This window comes from Engystomops pustulosus, chromosome 3 (assembly GCF_040894005.1).
Source record: "Engystomops pustulosus chromosome 3, aEngPut4.maternal, whole genome shotgun sequence".
NCBI classification, from domain to species: Eukaryota; Metazoa; Chordata; class Amphibia; order Anura; family Leptodactylidae; genus Engystomops; species Engystomops pustulosus.
The window spans coordinates 8,161,598-8,172,973 of NC_092413.1; the positions used below are offsets into that span (position 1 = coordinate 8,161,598).

The 11,376-nt window shown below is 45.2% G+C and overlaps 2 protein-coding genes and 1 long non-coding RNA gene across 7 annotated transcripts in view; 2 read left to right on the forward strand and 1 right to left on the reverse strand.

Moving 5' to 3' along the window:
- Positions 1-2,526, reverse strand: part of LOC140120925 (uncharacterized) — a 29,855-nt gene extending 27,329 nt beyond the window's left edge. The window contains exon 1 of the long non-coding RNA XR_011854005.1: positions 2,395-2,526. This is a non-coding gene — a long non-coding RNA (uncharacterized lncRNA). The remainder of the gene's footprint in view (positions 1-2,394) is intronic.
- TOGARAM2 (TOG array regulator of axonemal microtubules 2) overlaps positions 1-3,513 on the forward strand; it is a 56,706-nt gene extending 53,193 nt beyond the window's left edge. For all 5 annotated transcript variants that reach the window (XM_072139966.1, XM_072139964.1, XM_072139961.1 and 2 more), the window contains 2 exons: positions 1,918-2,004; positions 2,420-3,513. In XM_072139966.1, the coding sequence (XP_071996067.1) occupies positions 1,918-2,004; positions 2,420-2,670 (338 nt within the window). In that variant the 3' untranslated portion in view covers positions 2,671-3,513. The remainder of the gene's footprint in view (positions 1-1,917; positions 2,005-2,419) is intronic.
- Positions 3,514-9,091: 5,578 nt separating this feature from the next.
- Positions 9,092-11,376, forward strand: part of CLIP4 (CAP-Gly domain containing linker protein family member 4) — a 90,108-nt gene continuing 87,823 nt past the window's right edge. The window contains exon 1 of the mRNA XM_072139969.1: positions 9,092-9,160. The gene's annotated coding sequence lies outside the window, so the exon portion shown is untranslated. The remainder of the gene's footprint in view (positions 9,161-11,376) is intronic.

Genomic DNA, 11,376 nt, shown 5'->3' on the forward strand with positions numbered 1-11,376 from the left:
AGTGTCCCCATACCAGTGCCATCCACAGTGTCCCCATCACAATGACAGACAGTGTCCCTTCATACCAGTGCCATCCACAGTGTCCCCATACCAGTGCCACCCACAGTGTCCCCATACCATTGCCACCCACAGTGTCCCCATACCATTGCCATCCACAGTGTCCTCATACCATTGCCATCCACAGTGTCTCATCATACCAGTGCCACCCACAGTGTCCCCATACCAGTGCCACCCACAGTGTCCCCATACCAGTGCCACCCACAGTGTCCCCATACCATTGTCATCCACAGTGTCCCCATCACACTGACAGACAGTGCCCCCATACCAGTGCCACCCACAGTGTCCCCATACCAGTGCCATCCACTGAGTCCCCATACCAGTGCCACCCACAGTGTCCCCATACCAGTGCCACCCACAGTGTCCCCATCACACTCACAGTGTCCCCATACCAGTGCAATTCACGGTGTCCTCATACCATTGCCACCCACAGTGTCCCCATACCATTGCCACCCACAGTGTCCCCATACCAGTGCCGCCCAGTGTCCCCATACCAGTGCCATCCACAGTGTCCCCATACCATTGCCATCCACAGTGTCCCCATCACAATGACAGACAGTGTCCCTTTATACCAGTGCCATCCACAATGTCCCATCATACTAGTGCCATTCACAGTGTCCCCATACCAATGTCATCCACAGTGTCCCCATACCAGTGCCACCCACAGTGTTCCCATACCAGTGCCATCCACAGTGTCCCCATCACACTCACAGACAGTGTCCCCATACCAGTGCCATCCACAGTGTCCCCATCACAATGACAGACAGTGTCCCTTCATACCAGTGCCATCCACAATGTCCCATCATACTAGTGCCATTCACAGTGTCCCCATACCAATGTCATCCACAGTGTGCCCATCCCAGTGCCATCCACAGTGTCCCCATCGCAGTGACACAGTGTCCCCATACCATTGCCATCCACAGTGTTCCCATCGCAGTGACAGACAGTACCCCCATACCAGTGTCCTCCACAGTGTCTCCATAACAGTGCCACCCACAGTGTCCCCATACCAGTGCCATCCACTGAGTCCCCATACCAGTGCCACCCACAGTGTCCCCATACCAGTGCCACCCACAGTGTCCCCATACCAGTGCCACCCACAGTGTCCCCATCACACTCACAGTGTCCCCATACCAGTGCAATTCACGGTGTCCTCATACCATTGCCACCCACAGTGTCCCCATCCCAGTGCCATCCACAGTGTCCCCATACCATTGCCATCCACAGTGTCCCCATACCATTGCCATCCACAGTGTCCCCATACCATTGCCACCCACAGTGTCCCCATCCCAGTGCCATCCACAGTGTCCCCATACCATTGCCATCCACAGTGTCCCCATACCATTGCCATCCACAGTGTCCCCATCACAATGACAGACAGTGTCCCTTTATACCAGTGCCATCCACAATGTCCCATCATACTAGTGCCATTCACAGTGTCCCCATACCAATGTCATCCACAGTGTGCCCATCCCAGTGCCATCCACAGTGTCCCCATACCAGTGCCACCCACAGTGTTCCCATACCAGTGCCATCCACAGTGTCCCCATCACAGTGACAGAGTGTCCCCATATCAGTGCCATCCACAGTGTCCCCATCGCAGTGACAGACAGTACCCCCATACCAGTGTCATCCACAGTGTCTCCATACCAGTGCCACACACAGTGTCCCCATCACAGTGACAGAGTGCCCCCATACCAGTGCCATCCAAAGTGCCCCCATCGCAGTGACACAGTGTCCCCATACCAGTGCCATCCAGCTGCTGTGTCAACAGTGACCGCTAGAGGGCCCCCACAATGGTATCAGCCTCGTTCTCCTCCTCCGTGCCCCCTGTCAATAACACTCATTTCCTCCTTACAGATAACTTGTGGCTCCTGCAGCCATTCGCCGGCAGAGTCCGTTTTCTCAGCGGCCGCGCAATGAACGATGTGACCGAGCGATTGTCAGGTAAAAGGGATCACTTATACATTTATCAATGTGACTTAAAGTGGTATTCCAGAGAATTTCCAGGTATCCACTATTCATCCACAGGATTGGGGAGAAATCCTCCCACTGGGGACCCCGCTGATCATGAGTCCCCAGACTGTGTGCAGAGGATAGTCCGCCATGTGCTCTGCTACCTCCTGATGTCTCATAGAAGTGAATGGAGGGGCCGCACCTGGGTGACCATAAGGGGTCCCAGGGAATAGGGTGTAGCATTAATTAACCAAAATTGTAGTGCAAAATTACAGATTTGGCGCAAACGTTTATATCCTTGTGGCCATCATACAAAAATTCATTGCCTTTAAATGGTTAACCTAAGCCACGCCCCTTTATTTTGGTAAAAAAACTGACCACCTTTTTTCCCCCGTAACCCTTTCAGGCCTGGTGTCGGCGGTGTATCCTCGGAAGCCTCAGGCGGTGGAGCGCCACGTCTTACCGGTGCTCTGGTACTTCCTGTCTAATATCACCGGGAACGGAGTCCTGCCGGGACGTAACGGGAACTTTAAGGAAGTGGTCACCAAACTGACCAGAACCCTGCACAGAGTGATGGGCCCCAGCCTGGAGGAGTACGCCTCAGGACAGTCACAGTACGCCCTCAAGATGCTGGCCGACATCCTAGGCTCCAAGTGATGACATGTTGTGACTAGGCCTTGCTACTCAAAGCGACCAATCACAGCACAGCTTTCATTTCTGCAGAGCAGTTTAAGAAGTGAAAGCTGATATCTGATTGGTTGCTAGGGGGTACAAGGCCTTTCTTGTAAACAAGGCCTAATATACAGACTAATTTAGATGTAAATTATACTTTTTGCCCCCGATAATTACTCTGGAGACATTGATACTTGCCAACCTCAAATCGTGAGACTATTATACTAACTGGACTGCAAAGGGGCGGAGTTTAACACTGATTTGCACTTAAAGGGATGTTTGATCACATTTTAAGGGCATAACCTTTCGTAAAGGGGGCAATGGTTAAATGTATCCCCCTTTTTGGTTTTAAATATTAGCAATTATGGAGCAGGAGCATCAGAATTTTTAGTATATCTCATGGGTCCCTCCTGAGAAGACTTGGTTTGTTATTTATTACAGCATCTTTCCTTTTGGGGATCGGACTTGTTACTGCAGATATATTACTGTATGTTTCCTGTACTGATATCTCCATTCACATCCAGAGCTGCATTCACTGTTCCGCTTACGGCTGCAGGATTTGGTTACTCTTTGCCCCCAGAGTTGTATCTTGTAGTGTTTATACCACATCTGAGACAGGTGTAAAACTACATCTCCCACGATGCAATGGTTCCCGTCACCTGGACTCTGGATACTTAGTGTTATATTGTACATCGCTTCCTTCCTGTTTCTATCATTCGCACATATCTAAACGCTATGGGATAATCTAGATGACGAATGCTATATGTGACCTCTGTTTGTACATACTGTATCATGTGCCTTAGCATTAAATAATATTTTTCTACTTTAGGTTTTTGGTCCTGGGTCTGAGGTGTTTATCTGGGGCTGCTACAGTTTTCTTTAAAGGGAACCTACCACCACGATTCTACCTATAAAGCTAGAACGGGTGGTAGGTGGATGTATTGGACGTGAGGATAACCCTTCTTAGAGCTAATATGTAAATTTTCTAAAGCGGCTACTGGGGCGTGGATTATCCGGACATGAGGCTACACGTCGCGGCTACTCCACGCCCCAGTAGCCTCTTTACTCCTCCTACCCTGAGATCTTCAGCGCTTGTAGCTGTGTGCCCTCGTCCGAGAAACCGGAGTTCTGCGCATGCGCAGTAGCTCCGGCTTTGGAGCAGTACCCGGACGAGGGAACGCAGCTACGAGGAGCTGCGCTCTAAAGATGTCAGGGTAGCAGGAACAAAGAAGCTGCAACTTTATCATTGGTACTAGAGTCATTAATCCATAATCCCCGCAGTTCTTCACCATATATCAGGCAGACCATATAAATGTATACACCACAGGTGATGTCCCTGACTTGTAGTAAATCACCTTTCTTGTCTTTTGCATCCAGCTCAGGTAATTTGTACATCATACGGTTATAAGTTCTCCCCTTATTGTGTCTGCACATATTTATTATTACCCTTTAAATTATGAATGCACATGAGTGCCCCTTTAAACTCCTATTACCCCACAGTATACCCTTTGTGATGCCCATAGATGCCCATATTAAATTTTTGGACATTTTCCATTATTTTAATACCTTATTTTTTCTAGATTTCTGAGCGTCCATAGTGGGTACAAGGGCTCCCCCTACCAGGCGCCATTGCTTATTCTTGTATGTGACAGAGGGGTCAGAAAGGCACAAGGTGATGCAGGGCTGCAATCCCCTCTTTATTTTGGAAACCCCTCCCGTACAAACACTCCGCAGTCTCTATGTGTGACTCCAGGCTTGCCAGGAGGTCTTGCCCATTACCTGCCCCCAGACTGGTGTCCTCTACAGTCAGTGTGAAAGACGACCCCAGGACATAATGATGGGCGGTAGTAACAGGTGGGCCCTACAGCCTTGGCAAAGTATACCAGGGAACCCTAGGAGACCCCGAGTGGAGGGTGTATATCCTGGAACAGGAGCCTGGAGTGGGCTGTATGATGGTATCCGCTATACAGCGAGCGAGGGTCACAGAAGGATTGAAGGGTTTCAAGATCACCATGATCCTCAGCCAAAGATGACTTAAAGAAGGGCTCAAAGTGCCCCATAATGTCAATAGAGTTATTCAAGACTGTTATTCAAGACCTATTACACTATAGGGTTAATATTTTGGGCCAAGTTTGTGAGGTAGACCCGGAAAGAGGGAAGATATATGGGCACAGCACAATACTACTACTCCAATCTTGTGTATATGAGCACATCACAGTACTGTAACTGCTAACCTGTATATATGGACAAAGTACTACTACTCCAATCATGTATATATGGGCACAGCACAGTATTACTACTCTTATCTTGTGTATATGAGCACATCACAGTACTGTAACTGCTAACCTGTATATATGGACAAAGTACTACTACTCCAATCATGTATATATGGGCACAGCACAGTATTACTACTCCTATCTTGTATATATGGGTACAGCATAGTACTACTACTCCTATCCTGTATATATAGGCACAGCACGGTACTACTACTCCTATCCTGTATATATGGGCACAGCACAGTACTACTACTCCTATCTTGTATATATGGGTACAGCATAGTACTACTACTCCTATCCTGTATATATAGGCACAGCAAGGTACTACTACTCCTATCCTGTAGATTTAGAAACAGCACAGTACTACTACTCCTATCCTGTATATATGGGTACAGCACAGTACTGCTACTCCTATCCTGTACATATGGAGACAGCGCAATACTACTCCTCCTATCCTGTATATATGGAGACAGCACAATACTACTACTCCAATCGTGTATATATTGGTACAGCACAGTACTACTCCTTCTATCCTGTATATATGGAGACAGCACAATACTACTACTCCAATCTTGTATATATGGGTACAGCACAGTACTACTACTCCTATCCTGTATATATGGACACAGCACAGTACTACTACTCCTATCCTGTATATATGGACACAGCACAGTACTACTACTCCTATCCTGTATATATGGGTAAGGCACAGTACTACTACTCCTATCCTGCATATATGGACACAGCACAGTACTACTACTCCTATCTTGTATATATGGGCGCAGCACAGTACTACTACTCCTATCCTGTATATATGGGCGCAGCACAGTACTACTACTCCTATACTGTATATATGGGCACAGCACAGTACTACTACTCCTATCCTATATATATGGGCACAGCACTACTACTCCTATTCTGTATATATGGACACAGCACAGTACTACTACTCCTATCATGTATATATGGGCACAGCACAGTATTACTACTCTTATCTTGTGTATATGAGCACATCACAGTACTGTAACTGCTAACCTGTATATATGGACAAAGTACTACTACTCCAATCATGTATATATGGGCACAGCACAGTATTACTACTCCTATCTTGTATATATGGGTACAGCATAGTACTACTACTCCTATTCTGTATATATAGGCACAGCACGGTACTACTACTCCTATCCTGTATATTTAGAAACAGCACAGTACTACTACTCCTATCCTGTATATATGGGTACAGCACAGTACTGCTACTCCTATCCTGTATATATGGAGACAGCACAATACTACTCCTCCTATCCTGTATATATGGAGACAGCACAATACTACTACTCCAATCGTGTATATATTGGTACAGCACAGTACTACTCCTTCTATCCTGTATATATGGAGACAGCACAATACTACTACTCCAATCTTGTATATATGGGTACAGCACAGTACTACTACTCCTATCCTGTATATATGGACACAGCACAGTACTACTACTCCTATCCTGTATATATGGACACAGCACAGTACTACTACTCCTATCCTGTATATATGGGTAAGGCACAGTACTACTACTCCTATCCTGCATATATGGACACAGCACAGTACTACTACTCCTATCTTGTATATATGGGCGCAGCACAGTACTACTACTCCTATCCTGTATATATGGGCGCAGCACAGTACTACTACTCCTATACTGTATATATGGGCACAGCACAGTACTACTACTCCTATCCTGTATATATGGGCACAGCACTACTACTCCTATTCTGTATATATGGACACAGCACAGTACTACTACTCCTATCATGTATATATGGGCACAGCACTACTACTCCTATTCTGTGTATATGGGCACAGCACAGTACTACTACTCCTATCCTGTATATATGGGCACAGCACAGTACTACTACTCGTATCCTGTATATATGGACACAGCACAGTACTACTTCTCCTATCCTGGATATATGGATACAGCACAGTACTACTACTCCTATCCAGTATATATGAATACAGCACAGTACTACTACTCCTATCCAGTATATATGGGCACAGCACAGTACTACTACTCCTATCCTGTATATATGGGCGCAGCACAGTACTACTACTCCTATTCTGTATATATGGGCACAGCACAGTACTACTACTCCTATCCTGTATATATGGGCACAGCACAGTACTACTTCTCCTATCCTGGATATATGGACACAGCACAGTACTACTACTCCTATCCTGTATATATGGGCACAGCACAGTACTACTACTCCTATCCTGTATATATGGGTACAGCACAGTACTACTACTCGTATCCTGTATATATGGGCACAGAACAGTACTACTTCTCCTATCCTGTATATATGGGCGCAGCACAGTACTACTACTCCTATTCTGTATATATGGGCACAGCACAGTACTACTACTCCTATCTTGTATATATGGGCACAGCACAGTACTACTACTCGTATCCTGTATATATGGACACAGAACAGTACTACTTCTCCTATCCTGGATATATGGACACAGCACAGTACTACTACTCCTATCCTGTATATATGGGCACAGCACATTACTACTACTCCTATCCTGTATATATGGGCGCAGCACAGTACTACTTCTCCTATCCTGGATATATGAGCACAGTACTACTCCTCCTATCCTGTATATATGGGTACAGCACGGTACTACTACTCCCATCCTGTATATATGGGTACAGCACAGTACTACTACTCCTATCCTGTATACATGGACACAGCACAGTACTACTACTTCTCTCCTGTATTTATGGACACAGCACAGTACTACTACTCCTATCCTGTATATATGGGCACAGCACAGTACTACTACTCCTATCTTGGATATATGGGTTCACAGTACTACTACTCCTATCCTGTATATATGGACAGAGCGCAGTACTACAACTCCTATCCTGTATATATGGGCACAGTACTACTACTCCTATCCTGTACATATGAGCACAGCACTACTACTCCTATCTTGGATATATGGGTTCAAAGTACTACTACTCCTATCCTGTACATATGGACACAGCACGGTACTACTTCTCCTATGCTGTATATACGGGTAGAGTACTACTACTCCTATCCTGTACATATGGGCATAGCACAGTACTACTACTCCTATCCTGTACATATGGGCATAGCACAGTACTACTACTGCTATCCTGTATATATATGGGCACAACACTACTACTACTTCTATCCTGTATATATACGGGCACAGCACAGTACTACTACTTCTATCCTGTATCTATGCACAGAGCACAGTACTACTCCTATCCTGTATAAATGCACAGAGCACAGTACTACTACTCCTATCCTGTATTTATAACTGTGTTAGGTTATCTACACATGTTGCCGATTTCACTCATGGATTTTGCTGTATTTGTTATTTGAAAAACCTAATGTACAATATCATTGTGTTTTTTCAAAACGGAAAATAAAATAATGATCGAGTCCCTTTTCTAGCGCGTTCTCGCAGATTTTTGAATGCGTTTTTATACTGTAGTCTATGGGCATGTGAAAATCATCAAATCCTCATCAATTCCCCATCATAGATTGACTTGATATGATGTCAGATCAGGTGGAACAAAAGAGATAAACAAAATGCACGAGAATCTGCATAAAAACGCGCAGAAAGTAACACAAATCTGCAATAAAAAACACATATATTGATGCAGATTTGGTGTGAATTTGACAATCGGCGAGACGTGCAGAAAACCTTTGCTGGTTCAAGTGTGAAATGAAATTCCCATGAGCCCAGATTGGGAAGGATTGAATACAATGTTGCAATCTTCATATAACATAATGTAGCTCTGGCCTGATACACTGTAACAAGCTCTGCAGCGACAATGTAATCTTCATATAAGATAATGTAGCTCTGGCCTGATACACTGTAACAAGCTCTGCAGAGACAATCTTCATTCCCATGTGATACTACAACTCCCAGCATGCTCCACTCCCAGTACTGATAAGATGTGCACTACACATGTAATTCATCATTGCACTGTTAGTAGTGATCAGTTTTGTTGACCTTTAATTTGGCGCAGTCATCAGATACCAGCGACCAGCTGGGGGGACATCAGCAGAGCTCCGGCTCCGAGCCAAGACTTACAAGATCACTCTGAAGAAGCTGAACGTAGACAAGTCACACATCCCGGAGGCAGGGTCCTGTGTACCCTACAGGTAGGTGGGCACCAGCGTAGGACAGTGCAGCCTGGGGGGCTCCAGATAGTATCAATACTCCTTATACCATGTACATGAAGCTCAGCCACTGTATAATTGTAGGCTTAAAGGGAACCTGTCAGCACATTTGCACATTTACAACCAGAGACAGGTTCCTATAGAGCTCTATTAACTGACTGACCCCCTTCTTTTAGCTAAAAATTGTTTTGCTTACATCCACATAAATTACCTTTTATCTTATATTACATGGCATCAGAGGGGGCGTGTCATGCTCGGCCGGACCCTTCCATCTACTCCTCCCCATGCATTATGCCTCTTTACTGGTCACAGTTCATGTCATGTGACCAGTGACATAATCGCAGGTCCTTTAGCCTTTTAATAATAGCAAACTGTACCCCATGTATGTATCTGATCACATGAAGTCACAGCAGCCTCCATGGAGTTTTCCCTTCTCTCCATCCTCCATGGAGGCTGCTGTGATTTTATGTAATCACATACATGGGGTACAGTTTGCAATTGTTAGAAGGCTAAAGGAACTGCGATGATGTCACTAGTCACATGTCATGAATGTAAAACAAGACACAGTGTAAAAAAATACCTTCAATTTTTTTTGCAGACATAGAGCCAAATCTCATGCATCACGGAGACAAAGCGGTAGAAAAACGGAGACAAAATGTAACTGATGTGCAACTGAAGCTGAGCACTAACGCTGATGTGAAAGAGCCCTAACTCTCAATATACATTTCACAGCTGAGGGTTTGTTACCGTTCCATTAGGCCGCGGTCACACGTACCGTTAGGCGTCCGTTCCTAACGCGACACTAGCGCACAGGGGGCGGTCCTCGGCTCGAACGCACATGCGTTTCCAGAGAAACGCATGCGATTGGCTTATCAATCGCATGCGTTTCCCTGGAAGGTTGTAAGCAGCCAAACGCATGGTAAACGGTCCAAAACAGATGCTTAAAAACAGACCAAAAACATCATGTGTGGCCCGCTTAGGGTGAAGACACACATGGCGTTTTTACTAAGTGCGTTTTCAGATCGTTAAAACCGCATGCGTTAAAAAACGCATCCGTTTTTGTCCGTTTTTCATTGCGCAATTTCGGAAAAACTGACAAAAACGCCATGTGTGTCTTCACCCTTAGGCCGGTGACAAATGTGGCATTTTTATTGAGTTTTTGTGTCCTTGAAAAACGCATCATATTTGCATATTGGCTTTTTCAATGAGTTTTAGGTTAAGGTCTCTGAACTTGGTGTCTTCTCTCCTCGTTTTTTTTGTCTGCGTTTTTGAGTTGCGTTTTCATTGCGCATTTCAAAGCGTTTGAAAGTGTTAAAAAAACATTGCGTTATGCATGTGTTTGTTAACACTTTGTTAAAGCATGCGTTTTGTAAATGCAATGTTGACATCAGGGTAATAAGGCGATTCTCCTCTTCTCAGCTGTCGTGTTTCAATACATCTGGATAAATCATTAAAGGGATATTCTGAGATTTAAATATTGATCACATTCCCTTTAATCCCTAATGTTGGGGGTTTGTCGGAGCCTCATAGATCTACTACTGATCAGTTAAGGTCAGGTAATCAATGTTTACGTCTCAGAATATCCCTGCTGGAAGTGGCTGTATGGATTTTATCGTCTGTTTGCTATGTTCCTATTCACTGACAACAAGCAGATATCATACATGTCTCCCATTTAAAGGAAATCTACCAGATGGGTTCAGTGGTTTTAACCCCAGAATACTTACACGCTGGCCTGTGCCCCCTGAAAGAGGATCCGTTCTTCATTTAGTTGTTAGTGGCTTATTTTTCTAGAAAAGGCTCAGGGGCTCCCATGTACATCACAGAAGCCCCTTCTGGCTCCGTCAGCTATTACTGGCTCTTGAGCAGGGAACTGAGGGAGGGGGTGGGCATTAGCGTATAGGAAAGTGTGAATAATTACAGAAAATGTAGCCATAAGTGGCTTCTGAGATGTACATAGGAGCCCCTGAGGCTCATTTGCATATTATTAAAAGTCCCTTTTAATAAAGCGATTAATAGCTAAAGGAAGAATGTTTTTTGTTACAGGGGGCACAGGACAGCGTGTAAGTCTGCTTGGGTTAAAGCCCATTTGGGCAGTCCAGAGGGACCATGACCACTATTGTAGGATCTGCTTTTGTTATTGTGGGCCCCCAGCATTATTACACCCACATTGCCCCCCACAGCGCCTCTAGGGGATATTA